The sequence below is a fragment of the Microcaecilia unicolor genome, chromosome 5 (genome assembly GCF_901765095.1).
Source record: "Microcaecilia unicolor chromosome 5, aMicUni1.1, whole genome shotgun sequence".
Lineage (NCBI taxonomy): Eukaryota > Metazoa > Chordata > Amphibia > Gymnophiona > Siphonopidae > Microcaecilia > Microcaecilia unicolor.
The window spans coordinates 302259885-302280036 of record NC_044035.1 but is presented as its reverse complement, the minus strand read 5'-3'; the positions used below and the strand labels follow the sequence as shown (position 1 = coordinate 302280036).

Sequence of the window (20152 nt, the reverse complement as noted above, 5' to 3'; positions counted from 1 at the left end):
GCCACTGGGAATCTAGAAGATGTCATCCGCCTCTCCACCAGTTGCCGCACTTCACTGCACTTGTGGACCATTCGGACCAATTTGATCTTGGGATGTCCATTCCAAATTCCACAGCCCACGAAAGTGCTCACGACGGATGCGTCTCTCCTGGGGTGGGGAGCTCATGTCGATGGGCTTCACACCCAGGGACTGTGGTCCCTCCAGGAAAAGGATCTTCAGATCAACCTCCTGGAGCTCCGAGCGGTCTGGAACGCACTGAAGGCTTTCAGAGATCGGCTGTCCTGTCAAATTATCCAAATTCGGACAGACAATCAGGTTGCAATGTATTACATCAACAAGCAGGGGGGCACCGGATCTCGCCCCCTGTGTCAGGAAGCCGTTGGGATGTGGCGTTGGGCTTGCCAGTTCGGCATGCTTCTCCAAGCCACATATCTGGCAGGTGTAAACAACAGTCTGGCCGACAGACTAAGCAGAGTCATGCAACCGCACGAGTGGTCGATCCATTCCAGAGTGGTACGCAAGATCTTCCGAGAGTGGGGCACCCCCTCGGTGGACCTTTTCGCCTCTCAGACCAACCACAAGCTGCCTCTGTTCTGTTCCAAGACTACAGGCACACGGCAGGCTAGCGTCGGATGCCTTTCTCCACCATTGGGGGACCGGCCTCCTGTATGCTTATCCTCCCATACCTTTGGTGGGGAAGACCTTACTAAAGCTCAAGCAAGACCATGGCACCATGATTCTGATAGCACCTTTTTGGCCCCGCCAGATCTGGTTCCCTCTACTTCTGGAGTTGTCCTCCGAAGAACCGTGGAGATTGGAGTGTTTTCCGACTCTCATTTCGCAGAACGACGGAGCGCTTCTGCACCCCAACCTTCAGTCTCTGGCTCTCACGGCCTGGATGTTGAGGGCGTAGACTTCGCTTCGTTGGGTCTGTCTGAGGGTGTCGCCCGTGTCTTGCTTGCCTCTAGGAAGGATTCCACTAAAAAGAGTTACTTTTTCAAGTGGAGGAGGTTTGTCGTTTGGTGTGAGAGCAAGGCCCTAGAACATCGTTCTTGTCCTGCACAGAACCTGCTTGAATACCTTCTGCACTTATCAGAGTCTGGCCTCAAGACCAACTCAGTAAGGAATCACCTTAGTGCGATTAGTGCTTACCATCTTCGTGTAGAGGGTAAAGCCATCTCTGGAGAGCCTTTAGTCGTTCGCTTCATGAGAGGCTTGCTTTTGTCAAGGCCCCCTGTCAAGCCTCCTGCAGTGTCATGGGATCTCAACGTCGTCCTCACCCAGCTGATGATACCTCCTTTTGAGCCACTGAATTCATGCCATCTGAAGTACTTGACCTGGAAGGTCATTTTCTTGGTGGCAGTTACTTCAGCTCGTAGAGTCAGTGAGCTTCAAGCCCTGGTAGCTCATGCTCCATATACTAAATTTCATCATAACAGAATAGTGCTCCGTACTCACCCTAAGTTCCTGCCAAAGGTGGTGTCGGAGTTCCATCTTAACCAGTCAATTGTCTTGCCAACATTCTTTCCCAGACCGCATACCCGCCCTGCTGAACGTCGGTTGCACACATTGGACTGCAAAAGAGCATTGGCCTTCTACTTGGAGCGGACACAGCCCCACAGACAGTCCGCCCAATTGTTTGTTTCTTTCGACCCCAATAGGAAAGGGGTCGCTGTCGGGAAACGCACCATCTCCAATTGGCTAGCAGATTGCATTTCCTTCACTTACGCCCAGGCTGGGCTGACTCTTGAGGGTCATGTCACGGCTCATAGTGTCAGAGCCATGGCAGCGTCGGTGGCTCTCTTGAAGTCAGCCACTATTGAAGAGATTTGCAAGGCTGCGACGTGGTCATCTGTCCACACATTCACATCACATTACTGCCTCCAGCAGGATACCCGACGCGACAGTCGGTTCGGGCAGTCGGTGCTGCAGAATCTGTTTGGGGTTTAAATCCAACTCCACTCTCCAGGACCCGAATTTATTCTGGTCAGGCTGCACTCTCAGTTAGTTGTTCTTCGTAGGTCAATTTCTGTTATACTTTCGCCGTTGCGAGGTTCAATTGACCTGGGTTCTTGTTTTGAGTGAGCCTGAGAGCTAGGGATACCCCAGTCGTGAGAACAAGCAGCCTGCTTGTCCTCTGAGAAAGCGAATGATACATACCTGTAGCAGGTGTTCTCCGAGGACAGCAGGCTGATTGTTCTCACCTACCCTCCCTCCTCCCCTTTGGAGTTGTGTTTGATCTTTTTTGCTTGTCATTCAACTGAGCGGGAGCGGTCGCGCACGGGCGGGAAGATGGCCGCGCATGCGCGGTGGGCATGCCCTGCGTGCGGGACCGCCCACAAAGTTTGTTCCGGTTGGTGGGGGCTGCCGTGGACGTCAACCCAGTCGTGAGAACAATCAGCCTGCTGTCCTCGGAGAACACCTGCTACAGGTATGTATCATTCGCTTTATCTCAATAACGGGCATTTTGTAAAATAATACAAAAAACTATCAAACTAAAAATCACTCAGAATCTAGAGCAAATCTACCATGCCAGCACTAACATCCAAAACAAAGATCCTACCTATGATATTTTAGTGCCCTAAATATTACAGTGGGGCCCTAAAATATCAATACATCTATCGAGAAAACTGAAGAAGCCAAATTACTACAGAATACTACATAGAAAATTCATGCTAACAGAATACCTTGGTCACCCACACAGAACACAAATGCCAAATACAGAATAAGTGACCATAAAAATAAATTAAATTGAAACACCAAGAAGCCAGACCTTACATGTAGTGCAAAACCAGAGAAATAGAAGAGATGCACTTCTTTTTACTCCGTGCAAAATATAAAGGTAGCACATGCTAGGGATGGTGTTAAGGGAGTAAAATTAGGACAATTGTCCTTGGTCCTGTAGCCATAGAGAGCCCCCAAGCCTGCTGTAAGCTGAAGAAGGTGTGGCCTGGTAGTTATCTTTGGTGTCCCCTCCCAGATTTCTGCCCTATGCTCCAGCTATGTCTAACACCAGTTCTAGCAGGATGCCCATTTCAAATCTGACACATTTTAATCACAAAATGGAAACATAAAATTATTTTTTCTACCTTTTGTTTGGTCATTTTATTTTTATCATGTTGGTCCCAGGCTCTGGTTTCTCCTCCTCTCTATCTTCTCTTACCTCACTCACCAGGGCCTCCTGTCCATTTGGCATTTCTTCTCTCTCCGTGTCCATTATCTATCTATCTTTTACATCTCTTTGTCTAGCTTCCTCTGTGTTCAGCATCTCCTTTTCTCTGTGTCCCTGTTTTTCCCAGGAAACAGCAAGGCAGATGATCCGCAAACTCCAAGATGGAAGACAGAAAAGCAGATGAGTGGTAGATATATATATATATATATATATATATATATATATATATATATATATATATATTTATATATATGTATATGTATGTATATATAAGCTTTATTAGTGGTGTTTCATGAAAGAAAATTGCCCGACATAGGCCGTGTTTCACCCAGCAGGGCTGCGTCAGCGGCTATAAAACACATAAAATAACAAATATAAACAGTTGATATTTAAAAAAAAAAAAAAAAAAACTAGTCATAACAGCTGAGAGAACCATGATACATAAAATACAAAACATACCCACAATGAACTATATCAAGAATATATATATATAGTAATAAATGATTATTAAGACACGTAAACCAAACAGTATATTTGAATGATAAAAGTTTAAAAGTATATGTAGATAAATAGGTCTTATTGTGGACTGATATAATAAATGTCAAAACATCTGTATGTGTGCAGAAACCCTATGAATAATATAATTAGCAGATATCCAACATATACAAAATAAAATAAGGTAATATATTTGAACCAAAGTTAATTGAAAATATATGTGTCTACATGATAGGTAAAGAACAGCATATAGGTCAACATAAAATTCAGAGTGTCTCGGTTACATACGTAAAAGACAAGCATAAACTAAAAAAAAAAAAAAGGTTCAACAAATTTTATTAGTATGTAGAAGGTACTACAAATAGGACACATGCCTATTGAATGAACTGTATCATAGGATGCTTGTAAAAAATTGTATATTCCAACAGTTGGTGCTATGTGTCAAAAACAGATAAAAATAAAATAAATACAACATGACAAATGGCAAGTCTAAAATGTAAAAAGACAATATGTTTAGAAAAGCAACTTAATCAACTGTACCTAACTCGTGAAAAAACCAGCAAGATTTATATTCCTATAAATGAGGAATGACCTGAAGTCAGAAAATATATATCAACAAAGAAAATGATTAAAAACTCTAGATCATAAAGAAAAAAGTGTGGTACACAAAATAATATATGTGCCAATAATTGGAACAAACTTACATTTTAGACTTGCTATTTGTCATGCTGTATTTATTTATTTTATTTTATCTGTTTTTGTCATGTAGCACCAGCTGTTGGAATATACAACAATTTTTTACAAGCATCCTATGATACAGTTCATTCAATAGGTATGTGTCCTATTTTGTAGTACCTTCTGTATACTTTAAAAAAAGGTTCAACAAATTTTATGTTTATGCTTGTCTTTTATGTATATAACCGAGTGCTGAGTTTTATGTTGACTGATATGCTGTTCTTTTGATTTACCTATCACTTAGACACATACATTTTCAATTAACTTTGGTTTAAATGTATTACCTTATTTTATTTTGTATATTTTGGCTATCTGCTAATTATGTTATTCATAGGATTTCTGCACACAGAGATGTTTTGACATTTATTATATCAGTCCACAAAAAGACCTATTTATCTACATATACTTTTAAACTTTTATCGTTCAAATATACTGTTTTGGTTTATGTGTCTTAATAATTATTTATTACTATTATATAGATTTGTCTATTTGGTTATATGTGTGTGTGTGTGTGTATATATACATATATAGTGGGTATGTTTGTATTTTATGTATCATGGTTCTCTCAGCTGTTATGACTAGTTTTTGTGGTTTTTTTTTTAAATATCAACTGTTTATATTTGTTATTTCATGTGTTTTATTTTTTTATAGCCCCTGATGCAGCCCTGCTGGGTGAAACACGGCCTGTGTCGGGCAATTTTCTTTAATGGAACACCACTAATAAAGTATATATATATATTCATACTTTATTAGTGGTGTATATATATATACCACTGATCTGCTTTCCTGTTTTGCCCTGTCCAGCTTCTCCTGTCTCTTCCTCCCCATTGCCAGTGTGTCTCTTTCCTTACTGACTCCATCCCATCCAGCTTCTGTCCCTCTCACTCCCTCCCCCCCCCCCTTCCAGCATCTGACTGGTTTACCTGTTCTACCTCCCTCCTGTGGGTTTAGTATTTGATCCTCTTGGTCTGCCATATCTTTCTCTTCCTTTCCCTTTCCCTCCTGCAGACCCAGTACTTCCCTCCCTCTCCTCCAGCTGTTCTCCTCCTCCCATTTCCAGCACACCTCTCCATTCCCTGCAGCCTCCCCCAGAAAATTCAGCACACCTCTCCATTCCCTGCAGCCTCCCCCAGAAAATTCAGCACACCTCTCCATTCCCTGCAGCCTCCCCCAGAAAATTCAGCACACTTCTCCATTCTCTGCAGCCCCCTAGTAAGTCAGCACACCTTTGCATTCCCTGCAGTCCCCTCCTTCTCTAAGAAATCCAGCACACCTCTCCATTCCTTGCAGCCCCCCTTCTCCCAGAAAGGCCAGCTCACCTCTGCCTTTTAATCCATTATTGATCACTGCCGCTTCCTTCTCCTTCCTTCTGCAGTGCTTACAGTTTACATTTTTGGGCCATCTGCGATTGACACATGCACTCCGGGACCTTCCCTCTGCTGCATCTGCCCTCTCATAAATAGGATATTACATCAGAGAGGGCCGGATGCATTAGAGGGAAGGTCTTGGAGTGCCTGTGTGAATTGTGGATGACCCGAAAATGTAAGCTGCAATCACTGCAGTGGGGGAAGGAGAAGGAAGCAGCAGGAATCCCAGACCTGTGGGAGGAAAGGCAGTGAGCGATGATGGATTGTGGGTGGGTGGCTGAGCCCATCCATGGCTACATCCCTGATCAGTATATTTACTTTAAAGAGCTTCTCACTTAGATTATTGCTTTTTTCTACAGCCTATTATTTACTACTTAGTAAAATGGTGCTCATTGCCCTATGAAGACAGCACATGGGAACTAAAAGAAGATGTAGACCAAACAAAAATTGAAGAGTTTGAACAATTGCAGAACTGCAGAGGTGATCAAAGGCGGGTGGTAAGAACACATTACATCTTCTTTTAATCTGTTAGGTTATAGTATTCAAAGTTGAGTGATTTTAGAGGAAGAGCATGTCAAATAAATCTGATCAATTTTTTTTGAGTAACCAAAAGATTAAAATCGGAGCTAAGCCCTGGATTGTTGTTTCAGTGTCAGTGAGACTTGATACTTTTCCACATGGGAGACTCATAACTTGAGTGAGTGAAGGAATATAATAGTTTTTAAGGCAGCAGGCTCAGAATCAGGGAAGCCAGGGTTCAAATTCTGCTTTTCCCATGGATGCTGCATGTGACTTTGGGCAAATCAAATCACTCTCCTTTATCTCAGATACAAACTTAGGGCCTCTTTTTCAAAGCTCTCTACCGATTCCCGGTGCGGCAAATAAGAGGAAGCCCATTCAATTCCTATGGACTTCCTCTCATTTGCTGTGCGGGAATCGGTAACGCGGCTTTGTGAAAGAAGCCCTTAGATTGCATACATTCTGGAGACAGAGAATAACCACTGTAATATAATAATGTAGTAAATGATGGCAGATGAAGACAATGGTCCCTCCAGTCTGCCCAACAAGTTAAACTCATTAATACATGGTATGTGATACTTTATATGTATACCCAAGTTTGATTTGTCCTTGCCATTCTCAGGGCGCAGACTGTAGAAGTCTGCCCAGCACTATTCTTGCACTAAAAGTTCTGAAGCCAACGTCAAAGCCCCTTAAATTTACACTCCAGCTCATCCATATCTATTCAGTTACAATCAGGGCGTAGACCGTAGAAGTCTGCCCTTGCTTCCCAGTTACCAGTATTGTCACCCAATATCCGCTAAGATTCAGTAGATCCATTCCTTCTAAACAGGATTCCTTTGTGTTTATCCCACACATGTTTGAATTTCATTACCATTTTCATCTCCACCACCTCCCACGGGAGGGCATTCTACATATTTACCACCCTTTCTATGAAAAAATACTTCCTGACATTACTCCTGAGTCTGCCCCCCTTCAACCTCAATCCATGTCCTCTAGTTCTGCCACTTTCCCGTCTCCAGAAAAGGTTTGTTTGCGGATTAATACCTTTCAAATATTTGAACGTCTGTATCATATCACCCCTGTTTCTCCTTTTTGTAGATGCACAATGGGACGAACGTGCTAGGTAAAGTGGAAAAAAAATGAAACATGATCTAAGAAAACTTGAGGGAGTATTCAGTAGTTTAAAACTAATATTTAATATAAAAGTGTAGAACCATGCCTCTGAGATACTGAAATGTGAGAGAGAAGTTCATGATGGTAAATAAGGTACTGATTTGTGTCAAGCAACAGGTCTCAGGGCAGTCATCTCTGATTCCATGATATCAAAACAGTAAGAGCAGAGAAATACTAGGTGCCTAAAGGCGTATTGCTAGTGGGGAAAAAAGGTGACAATGCCTCATTATTGAAATGTCATCTAGGACAATGGCTCCCAAACCTGCCCCCACCAATCAGGTTTTCAGAATAGCCATAATGAATATGCATGAGTCAGATCTGCATGCACTTTTTTTATTGTGTGCATATTCATTGTGGATATACTTCAAATCTGGCTGGACTTGGTGTTTCCTGGGACAGGTTTGGAACACTGATTAGAGGATTCTCCTTTTCTAGAGGCCATATCTTATAAAAGTTTTAGACAGAGTAGAGGCAGTACATATAACAGCCACCAAAATAGTTCAGATTCTTCCCCATAAGGTTTATTAAATGAGACTTCAGGGTTAAATATGCATACCTTAGGAAGAAGAGGGGATATGATAGAAGTAATTGGTTATATAAAACATGTAAATGATGCTCAAACAGAAACATTTTCTAATGGAAAGGAAGCTCTGGAACATGAGATTGATATAAGCCCCAAGAGGTTAGACTTAGGAGTAGTATAAGGAAATAGTTCTCAGAAAGAATGGTAGGATATGTGATATAACTGTCCCACTGACTCCAGTTGTGGGTAACATGATGTTTACAGTGGACCCTGTGGGGGTAAATCCTAGAATTGTGTAGGCTATGTGATATATCAGGAATAGGCAGAATAAATAGACTTTGGTCCTAATTGTATCATGATATGTTGTGTTTACATGCGTTTGGGCTGCAGCCATTTCATCATGGGATAGGAGGCAATGATTTATTATGGACTGTAAATGGCCAAAAGACAGGAAACAGAGCGCAAGACTAAATGGTCAGTATTTCAAATGGATAAGGTTCAGTAGTGGATGGTCCAAGACTTTATTCTGTTTAATACATTCATAAATGAGCTGGAGAAGGAGCAATGAGTGAAGTGATCAGATTTGTAGATGATACAAAATTATTCAGTGATGTTAAAAAAAGCAGAGGATTGTGAGGAATTACAGAAGGATCTTACGAGACTAGGAAATTGTACATATAAATGGCAGATAAATTTAATGTGGGCAAGTGCAAAATGATATATACAGGAAAAAGAAAATTCCTATTACAGGCATACAATGCTTAGCGTGGAGTTAGGATTCACCACTCAAGAAAAAGATCCTGACATAATTGTAAACAATATGTTAGAAATAAGGGTTAAAAATAAAACCAACTTATTAACCTTTATTTCTGTATTTTCAAGTGGAGCAACATCAACCACACTGTATTATTTTAGACAAAGTGAAATTTTCAGGCCAGTACTATGCTACAGCTGCCAGAAAAAGCAAATGGAATACTAGGGATTATTCAAGAAAGAATGGAGAAGAAAACTGATACTATCGTTGTGCCTCTATATAGATGCATGGTGCTCTTGCACTTTTACTGTTGTGTGCAGTTTTGGTCACCCCCATCTCAAAAAGAATATAGCATAGCTAAGTTTAGAAAATGGCTACCAAATTGATAAAAGACCTGGAGCACCTTTCTTAGAAAGAAAAGCTAAATAGATTCAGTCTCTTCAGTTTAGAAAAGAGATGAATGAGAGTAGATATGGTAGAAGTTTATAAAATCATGAGTGGAGCTGAACGGTTAAATATGGAACAATTGCTCAACCTTTGAAACAACACTAGAACAAGAGGACTGCATGAAACTTGACAACCAGTTGATTGAAAACAAATCATAGAAAAACACTTTCATGGGGGGCATAATTAAAGCTGTGTAGTCTTTTTCTAAATGACCTGATGGTGGTAACTTATCAGAGGTCAAAAGAGGTTTGGACAATTTCCTGGAGAAAAAGTCCATTAAAATTTATTAGGTAGATTTGAAAGTCATTGCTTGCTCCTGGGAATAAGCTATTAGAAATTTTATCTTCTCAGACTGGCCACAGTCAAACAGGATACTGGGTTTTGTGATTATTAGTCTGACTCAGCATAGTTTTTATGCTGTTACTTGTTGGCAAGTAGTCATGCCTGCTTGTTTATTTTATTTACTTTTTGAGCTTGAAAACATTTCTCTAAATTTGATCAGCATGGCCATCAGAGTAGTTATTTAAATTACAATTCTGTTGAAATCATTCTTATAAAATGTAAAATAACCCCTTCTTCTTACTAAAATCTAAGTTTCTTTTTTTTTTTTGATTAGGGAAGTAAAAGCTCTACTATACTTAAAATTAATAGTTCCAGATTATGTAATAGTAGTGTACTATTTTGAATGGCAGTTTCTGAAACACTCCATTTTCTCTATAAAGTGTTAAATTCTTCCAATTGATTAACTGGGAGAACATTTTACATAGCATTTTTCTAAAGGGCAAAGAATATTCAAGTATTTCTCAAATCTTGTAGAACATTATGATTTCTAACCCCCATCATACTTAAGGGTACCTGCCAGCTCCTGTGTTGTAATACTTTTCCAGCATTTGCTGTTCTCTCTACTCAACACCAGTAGAATGAAGGAGTTCGTTAGTTACTGATTTCTCTAAGTATATCTACATCTCATTTGGGACTGGCTTAAACATTAATCAGACTAAGTTGTTGATGGGGCAACTGGGTTTGATGAATGCCAGAGCAGCTGAATAATAAAAACAAAACAAAACACCAGTAGATTTTGACAGACCACATGTACTCAAAGACCCTTTAGTCATACTTTGTGCTCCCTCCTTTCAGTTAAATCTTCAAATGGTTCATTTACCTGAGTAATTTAGACATTTTACCCAACTAAATGTTTTCTGAACTTGTCCTCATTATATATGCATATATACAAAATAAAGTTTAATATTTGAGTATTTTGTCCAATTATGCATTTTTACAGCACAATTATTCTGAAAGGTACGGTGGTGAGATAAAGATGATTGTTGAGTTTAATTATCAAAATCTTGGGGATGGGGGTAAGGTCCTGGGGCCTGAAGTTTAAGTGGGAGGAGCATATGGGTGAAGGTTCACCTAGAACACCTAATACCTTCGCATTGGCCCTGTTCTCGCAATCCACATAGTTTAAGTTCAACAGTTTAAATGTAACAACAATTTTTTTTTTTTTTTTTTGCAAATTCTGTGATTTCAGGAGTGTTGCTACAATGTCTGTCTTTTTAGCAAGTTCAGCCCTTAACTTGTAAGCCTTTTGGGGACAAGGACATATTTAAGGTACCTAATATAAATTGCCTTGAGCTACCAATGAAAAGCTGTGTGTTAAATCCAAAAAAATATCTGAACACAATGTACAAAAGTAAATAAAAGTAGACTTGTTAAGCAGCTTTTGTGTACTTACCCTAAAGGATCGTCCACCTTTCAACTCCTGGAAGAAGATAGAGCAGTCCAGGGATTACAAAAATGGCAACCAGCTCAGAGAATACCAGTTGGAGGGACTTAACTGGCTCCTTTTCAACTGGTACAATAGGTATGTACATCAGTGATATAAGTTGAACTATTTTATACATTAGAAAAATAGTTGGGTTGTGGAATTAATGACAGTATAGTTTTTCTAGTGCAAACTCAGAATTTCCGTAGTTAATAACAAAATAAAAGTAGACTTTATAACCATGAACACTGTAAATGTGTAGAGTATATTCCATATTGTGCAGATTTACAGGGTTTTGAAGAATATTTGCTAATCTTTAAAGTCTAACACAGTGTCATAAGTAGAATACTTTGTTAGAATCCGGAACTAAAATTTAAATAAAAAATCAGCCAACTATTAGATGTATAATACTTATAAGAGATTTTATAGATATCCAAAGATGAAGCTTTCAGGACTACTGTAGTACTAGTCACTAGCTGAGAATGGTCCTTTAATAGTCCTGAAAATATACATAGAGGTAGCAGCATGAATGATCTTTGTATATGGGGCTGTGCTTTCCAGCCAGTTATGTTTTAAACATATCCATAATGAATATTCATGAACTAGAATTGCATGCACTCCCTCCATTACATGCAAATTTCTCTTGTCATTGTGGATATTCTGAAAACCCGACTGGCTGGGGGTCCCCCAGGATAGGTTTGGGAACCACTATTATAGAGGAATGGGACACCCAAAGAGTCAACAGCTTTCATTTTTTAAAATATTTCTTAGTTGGCTAAAGATATTTGTTGAACTTCTTTGGTTTTCATCAGAGTAATTGTTTACCCATTTCTTAGAAGACAATACAGTTCATCTAATCCCACGTTTAGTCAGGTGACGGTGCTTGACCCTGACTGCATTAATTCCTACAGAGCTTTTTTGAAAGGGCAAAAGCCATTCATTGCCCTTGCTCAGTAATTCCAGTGCTGTTTTAGCTTCTTTCCTTTCTTGTTTGTTTGCTGCAGCCAGATACATTGGACCTGATATTCAGCACTATTTCACTGGTCAGGAACGACTCCTGGCCGGTTAAATAGCACTTAGCCAGCTAAGCACTAATATTCAGTGCAAGATAGCCGGTTATCTCCGCTAAATTTTAGCACTTAGCAGCTAGCCAGCTATGCCACGCGAATATTCAGCACTAAACTATCTAAGTTGAGCAGTTCACATAGACCATTTAAATAGAAGACCTATCTTCAGCCTCTATTAACTAGCTAGCACTGAATATTCACTTAGCCGGTTAAGTTGCTGCAGCCAAAACTGAAACCGGATGTTCAATGCTGTTCACCGGATGTGGCCTGCCTTCCAATGGCTAAATATCAGGAGGATTCTTTTTTTTTCCTTCAATCCACAGATTTTGAAAAGATAGTTTTTGTTTTCTTAAGCTTTTGTACCCAAGTCCCTAGATTGCCTTAGTGTTTGTTTTTTGGCCAACTTATTTGTTTCGTCCTTAGTCCATAGTAGGTCCAGAAGTTGAAGAAGATCTCACACCTCTCTGCTTCCCACCCACACTTGAAACTGAGACCAGAACTCTGAGCACTCAAACAAGAAGGTGAACAAAGTTAGTGCTGTGCTTCAAGTGCATCAAAATATCTGTTCAGCACATGACTGAGTAAGCCAGAATGTGCAGGAGCAGTGTCCAAAGCAGGCATCACATCTGTCACTGGGCTCTGCCTCCCAAGTTCAAACAGTGCTGCATCAGTCTCTAAATGTCTGGTGCAGAGTTTTACTAATTTTTAATCATCCCTACCAGACCAGTGCAGGAGCAATGGGTTATGTTGTCAGATGGGACACAGAGATGATTACTTATGAGCTGTACCCTATAAAACGCACTGTGCATTCACAGCTCAGTAGTATTTATCTGTCTCCAACAGATCGTGCCAGGCATACCATGCATTTCTGTTGGTTGTATTAGCACCTGAGCCAGTTGGAGAATTGGTTTTCCAGTAGGACAGATCCAGGATCTGGTGGGAAATACCCCCTCTCACTCTGTTCCTAAGGGTGGTTGGTGGGCCCCAGATTTAATATTTCCTCCCACCCTCCCTTCAGGACAGTTAGCGACCAAATAATAAAACAAATAGTTTAGGACTGTTTTCATCTATCAAACAGCACCAGGAGCAACAGGGGAGGCAGATCCTGTGAAAGGATCCCGGGCTGGGAGTACAACTGCAGTTTCTCTGAGGACAAGCAGGCTGAATAGTATCACTGATGGGTCGTTGTCCGCAACGGCCCAGGAGACTGGAACTTAACAAAACTTTAAAAGTTCTAGAAGCGACGTGGCGCGCGCGGGGACACTGCACCGCGCATGCACGAGTGACTTCCAGCCCGTGCCGCCCGCGCGCTTCCCTCAGTTTCTTTTTCTCCGCGCTTCAGGAGAGTTGTTTTTCCGACGGCTCTTCTTCATCACCCAGGAGACTGTCAGTAACGCGCCCCTGTTTTGTAGTTTTTTTGTTTCTTTTTTGTCTCTCTTCTAATTTAAAAAAAATAGTTTTTCCTTTGTTTTCGTAGTTTTCTTTCCCGTTTCAAGTTTCCTTTCTTTTTCCGCTTGCGGCCGTCTTCAGGCCGCTCGGATGTGTGTTTTTTTCCCCCTTTTTTCTTCTGTGCCTTTTTTCCTGGCACAATCGAGCCGTTTAATTTCGCGGATGCGATTTTTCCGTCCATGTCATCGCGGCCTCCCAGCGGCTTTAAGCGCTGCGCTCACTGTAATCGGACCATCTCTTGTACCGACAATCATCTTTCATCAGCTTGTAAGTTGTGCAAGTTGATGAAAAAGAGGACCCAGGTATCTCGAGAGGCTCAGCGCGAGCGGCTTTTTCCAGATCGGTCCGGTCCTTCGACGTCTGCATCGAGACCGAGGTTGGCGTCGTCGAGGGAAACGGCCCCGAGAGATCAGATAATGGCTGCCGAAAGACCTTTCACAGCTGGGAGCAGTGAGGCATCGAGCGCGTCTCCGCCCGTCTTGAGGCCTCCTGCTATGCAGGCCCCCAGGACCGCTCTTCGTCGGATCCGGCCCCGAGGAGGCGTGAGGATTCCACATCCTCCTCATTGGTACCGAGGAGTGTCGATGACGGCATCGAGCAAAGGCTAAGAAGCATCGCCATCGATCTCCGAGATACGGTACCGAGAGTTCCGGGGAGCGGAGGGAGTCTGCACCCGAGAAGCGTCGGTGCCTGGAGGACCGCTTACCCTCCACTCAGGAGGTGCCAATGCGTAGGTTGTCTGGCAGCCCGGTACCGGCTCTCGAGCCCCAATGGATTCTGGCACCGACTCCTGCACCGGCCCCACAGCCTTTCCCGATGGAAGATATCGATGAATGTCTTCGGGCCCTTCGTCCAGATCTTCTGGATGCATGGCTTCGTCGTTCTGCTTCGGTGCCTGAGGTGCTTGCGCCTTCCGCGCCTACTGCTGAGACGCTGCCTGGCCCATCCCCTGTGAGGAGGTCCCCGCCCTTGGTACCGCGTGTGGCACCAGAGCAGGCTACAACCCAGGTTGACTCTCCCTCGATGTCGGTGGAAGAAGCTTCGCCGGAGTCCAGGCAGGGGTTGACTTCTCGACATCCCCCACGAGGACGTTGATCCTCCAAGTCGAGACAGGATCGCGTTCAGGCTGCTCTTCATGAGCGTCTGTCCGACACCGAGGAGGAGCGTTCATGGGGAGAGGAGGATGACCCCAGGTATTTTTCAGAGGAAGATTCCCAGGGGCTTCCTTCTGATCCTACTCGGCCTATTGAAGTCAGACAATCTCCACCTGAGAGTCTTACCTTTTCATCCTTTGTACGGGAAATGTCTAGAGACATTCCATTTCCCATGGAGGCTGTGGATACTCCCAGGGCTGAGATGTTTGAGGTCCTGGATTATCCTTCTCCGCCTACAGAGGTTGCAATGGCCCCCCTGCACAATACACTCAGGGAAGTGATGTTGCGGAATTGGTCTTGCCCTCTCTCTAATTCAGTTGTCAACAAGAAGTCCGAGTCCCAGTACAGAGTCCATGGTGAGCCTGTGATAGTGAAGGCCCAACTTCCTCACGATTCCATGGTGGTGGACTCTGCTCTCCAAAGAGCCAAGAGTACTAGAGACTATGCCTCGGCGCCCCCGGGCAGAGAGTCTTGGATTCTTTTGTGAGGCATACGTATCAGGCTAGAATGCTCGCCACCAAGATTCAAACATACCAGCTGTACACCAGCATTCACTTATGGAACTCGGTAAAGCAACTGTCCAGTTTAGTTGAAGCTCTCCCTCCGGAGCTTGCTGAACCTTTTCACCAGGTGGTCAGGCAGCAGAAGGCGTGCCGCAAATTCCTGGCCAGGGGAGCCTTTGACACTTTTCATGCTGCATCCCGAGTAGCTGCTCAGGGTATAGTGATGCGCAGACACTCATGACTGCGTGTCTCGGACCTGGATCAGAAGACCCAGCAGCGCATGGCGGATATTCCTTGCCGGGGGGATAATCTTTTTGGAGAGAAATTTGAGGAGATGGTTGATACCCTCAAGAAGCATCATGATGCTATGGATTCTCTCTCCCGCCAAACGTCTTCTGCTACTGCCTCCTCTTCTAGGAGGTTTTTTGGAGGAAGGAGGAGTGCTCCCTATTCCTCTAATAGGCGTAGGTACACTCCTGCCCCTCGACAGCCTGTTCAAGCTCACTCCCAGCAGGCTCGCTCTCGTCAGCGGCGTGCGCCAAAGGCCCCTTCGGCTCCCCAGCAAAAGCAGAGCAACATAGCCGACATCAAAGTGTCCGTACCGGACGATCTACCTTTCGGGGGGAGGTTGGCCTCTCATAACCTCTGACAGGTGGCTTCTTCAAATAGTCCGGTTCGGGTACGCTCTCAGTCTGGAATCAAAACCTCCAAATTGCCCACCGGGAGCTCAGTCCTACAGCTTCCAGCACAGGCAGGTACTTGCAGAGGAACTCTCCGTCCTTCTCAGCGCCAATGCGGTCGAGCCCGTACCGCCTGGGCAAGAAGGGCTGGGATTCTATTTCAGGTACTTCCTTGTGGAAAAGAAAACAGGGGGGATGTGTCCCATCCTAGACCTCAGGGCCCTGAACAAATATCTGATTCGAGAAAAGTTCAGGATGCTTTCCCTAGGCACCCTTCTTCCAATAATTCAGGAAAACGATTGGCTATGCTCGGTGGACTTAAAGGACGCCTACACTCACATCTCGGTGCTTCCAGTTCACAGGAAGTACCTTCGGTTCCATCTGGGGACCTAGCACTTTCAGTACTGCATACTGCCCTTTGGTCTAGCATCTGCGCCCAGGGTCTTTACAAAGTGCTTGGCGGTTGTCGCAGCATCGCTACGCAGACTGGGAGTGCATATGTTTCCTTATCTTGACGATTGGCTGGTGAAGAACACCTCAGAGGCAAGCGCTCTACAGTCCATGCGCATGACTATTCACCTGCTCGAGCTACTGGGGTTTGTAATAAATTATCCCAAGTCCCATCTTGTCCCAATGCAGAAACTAGAATTCATAGGAGCTCTGTTGGACACACGGATGGCTCGAGCTTATCTTCCCCAGGCAAGGGCAGACAATCTTCTGTCACTAGTCTCCTCAGCTCGAACATCTCAACAGACCACAGCTCGGCAGATGTTGAGACTTCTCGGCCACATGGCTTCCACAGTTCATGTGATTCCCATGGCACGACTACACATGAGATCTGCTCAATGGACCCTAGCATCCCAGTGGTGTCAGGCTACGGGGGGATCTAGAGGATGTCATTCATCTTTCCACCGATTTTTGCAATTCCCTACAGTGGTGGACCATTCGCACCAATCTGACCTTGGGACGTCCATTCCAAATTCCTCAGCCCCAAAAAGTGCTGACGACGGATGCATCCCTCCTGGGGTGGGGAGCTCATGTAGACGGGCACCACACTCAAGGAGCTTGGTCCATCCAGGAATTAGGTCTTCAGATCAACCTTCTGGAGTTACAAGCGATCTGGAATTCTCTAAAGACTTTCAGAGACCGGCTGTCCAATCAGATTATCCAAATTCAGACAGAGAATCAGGTTGCAATGTATTACACCAACAAGCAGGGGGGCACAGGATCTCGCCCTCTGTGTCAGGAAGCCGTCAGGATGTGGCTTTGGGCGCATCAGCAAGGCATGTTTCTCCAAGCCACGTATCTGGCAGGCGTAAACAACAGTCTGGCAGACAGGTTGAGCGGGATCATTCAACCTCACGAGTAGTCTCTGAACATGGATGTTGTCCGCAAGATCTTCCGAACATGGGGCACCCCCTCAGTGGATCTTTTCGCCTCTCAGACCAATCACAAGGTCCCTCAGTTCTGCTCCAGACTTCAGGCCCACGACAGACTAGCATCGGATGCTTTTCTCCTACATTGGGGGACAGGTCTTCTGTATGCATATCCTCCCATACCCTTAGTAGGAAAGACTCTGCTGAAACTCAAGCAAGATGGCGGAACCATGATTCTGGTTTCCTCCTCTTCTGGACTTGTCCTCCGAAGAACCGTGGAGATTGGAGTGTTTTCTGACCCTCATCACTCAGAACGAGGGGTCGCTTCTACATCCCAACCTCCAGTCTCTGGCTCTCATGGCCTGGATGTTGAGAACTTAGAAGTTGCCTCTTTAGGCCTTTCAGAGAGTGTCTCCCGAGTTTTGCTTGCTTCCAGGAAAGATTCCACGAAAAGGAGTTACTCTTTTAAATGGAGAAGGTTTGCTGTCTGGTGAGACAGCAAGGCCCTAGATCCTTTCTCTTGTCCTACACGGACCCTGCTTGAATACCTTGCACTTATCAGAGTCTGGTCTTAAAACCAACTCCGTAAGAGTACATCTTAGTGCAATCAGTGCTTACCATCAACGTGTGGAAGGTCAGCCTATCTCTGGACAGCCTTTAGTTGTTCGCTTCATGAGATTTGCTTTTGTCAAAGCCCCCTGTCAAACCTCCACCAGTGTCATGGGATCTCAACGTCATTCTCACCCAGCTGATGAAACCTCCTTTTGAGCCACTGAATTCCTGCCATCTGAAGTACTTGTTCTCCGAGGACAAGCAGGCTGCTTGTTCTCACGACTGGGTTGACGTCCACGGCAGCCCCCACCAACCGGAAGAAAACTTCGCGGGCGGTCCCGCACGCAGGGCACGCCCACCGCGCATGCGCGGCCGCCTTCCCGCCCGTGCGCGACCGTTCCCGCTCAGTTTTTTCTTTTCCGCGCTGGAGAGAGCCGCGTTCGTCTCTCTCTCTGTCAGCCCCGGAAACCGGATCGCGCTTTCGCTGCGAACTTTTTCTCTCTGCGTCTTTCTGTTTTTCTCTTTTTTCATTTGAGTAAAAAAAAAACAAAAAACGCTGTACTTTGTTTTTCCCTCGTCTTTTAGCGGGGGCGTCTCGTTGCGGCCTTGTGGCCGCGCGGTCGATTTATTTTCGAGGTGTGATTTTTACCGCCACCACCGACGACTTTGACTTCGCCGACGCGATTTTTCCGTCGATGTCCTCGAAGGTCCCGAGTGGATTTAAAAAGTGTGGTTGGTGCGGCCGGCATATCTCGCAGACCGACACCCACGCTTGGTGCCTCCAGTGCCTCGGGCCGGAGCACGATACCAAGACGTGCACTTTGTGTCTCGGTCTCCGGAAACAGACACAAGTAGCGAGGCAAGTTCTTCGGGACCGTCTTTTTGGAACTTGCGCCGGCCCCTCGACATCGACTTCGGCGGCATCAGTATCGACGGCCGGATCTTTGGTACCGGTATCGATGTCCACGAAATCGGCACCGACGGCATCGACCCCAGGAGCACAGGTCCCGTCGGCCCACCGGCTCTCCGGAGACGGCAGGGGTGAGAGGCCGCGTGGGCAATCGGCCCCGGTCACTCCCTCTACCCAGGGCCCTCGGGACCGAACCCTGTCGGACCCGATTCCTCGAAGGCCGAGGGGGATCCACCTCCTCCTCTTCTGTCCCACCGAGCGCCGATGATGGACACCGTAAAAAGGCGAAGAAGCACCGTCATTGGTCGTCCACGACGCATCCAGCTCCCGGCGCCAGGGATGAGTCGACGCCGAGGAAGCGGCAGCATCGAGAGGAGAGGTCCCCCTCTGTCATGGAGGTATCAGCACGTCAGGGTGCCAGCACTTCGGTGCAGTCTCCTGGACCCGAGCAGCTTCCGGCACCGACACCCCTATCGGCCCCTTCGTCTTTCCCGACAGCGGGCCTGGACGAGTGCCTCCGAGCCATCCTTCCGGGGATCCTGGAAGGGCTGATGCGCCAGACCGTGCCGGCGCCGGGGGTGCTTGCGCCCTCAGCGCCGTTGATGGAGGCCACGGCGTGCTCTAGCCCGGTGCCGAGGCCTTCGATGCCGACCCACGCAGGTGGAATCCCCATCGACGTCGATGGAGGGAGCTTCATCCCCGCTGGCGCGGGAGTCCACCGCTCGACGACGCCACCGAGGTCTCGGTGCCTCGACGTCGAGCCGGGCCCGGTTGAGGACTGAGCTACAGGAGCTCATGTCTGACACCGAGGAAGAGGCCTCATGGGGGGAGGAGGAGGACCCCAGATATTTCTCCTCAGAGGAGTCTGTGGGCCTTCCCTCCGACCCCACTCCTTCACCAGAGAGAAAGCTCTCGCCACCTGAGAGCCTCTCCTTTGCCTCCTTCGTTAGGGATATGTCTATTTGCATTCCCTTCCCCGTGGTCTCTGTGGATGAGCCGAGGGCTGAGATGCTCGAAGTCCTTGACTATCCATCACCACCTAGAGAGTCCTCCACGGTGCCGTTGCACAATGTCCTCAAAGAGACACTGCTTCGGAACTGGTTGAGACCGTTATCTAACCCCACCATCCCCAAGAAAGCGGAGTCCCAATACAGGATCCACTCGGACCCAGAGTTAATGCGGCCCCAATTGCCTCATGACTCGGCGGTCGTGGACTCTGCTCTCAAGAGGGCACGGAGTTCGAGGGATACCGCCTCAGCGCCCCCGGGACGGGAGTCTCGCACTCTGGACTCGTTTGGGAGGAAGGCCTACCAATCTTCCATGCTCGTGACCCGCATCCAGTCTTACCAGCTCTACACGAGCATCCACATGCGGAATAATGTGAAGCAACTGGCGGACCTGGTCGACAAGCTCCCCCCGGAGCAGTAAAGACCCTTTCAGGAGGTGGTCAGGCAGCTGAAGGCGTGCAGAAAGTTCCTGTCCAGGGGTATATATGACACCTGTGACGT

The 20152-nt window shown here is 45.5% G+C and overlaps 1 protein-coding gene across 5 annotated transcripts in view; it reads left to right on the top strand.

Moving 5' to 3' along the window:
• LOC115470793 (chromodomain-helicase-DNA-binding protein 9-like) overlaps positions 1-20152 on the top strand; it is a 624303-nt gene that overhangs the window by 254414 nt on the left and 349737 nt on the right. For all 5 annotated transcript variants that reach the window (XM_030204322.1, XM_030204321.1, XM_030204320.1 and 2 more), the window contains 2 exons: positions 6129-6266; positions 10931-11052. In XM_030204322.1, the coding sequence (XP_030060182.1) occupies positions 6129-6266; positions 10931-11052 (260 nt within the window). The remainder of the gene's footprint in view (positions 1-6128; positions 6267-10930; positions 11053-20152) is intronic.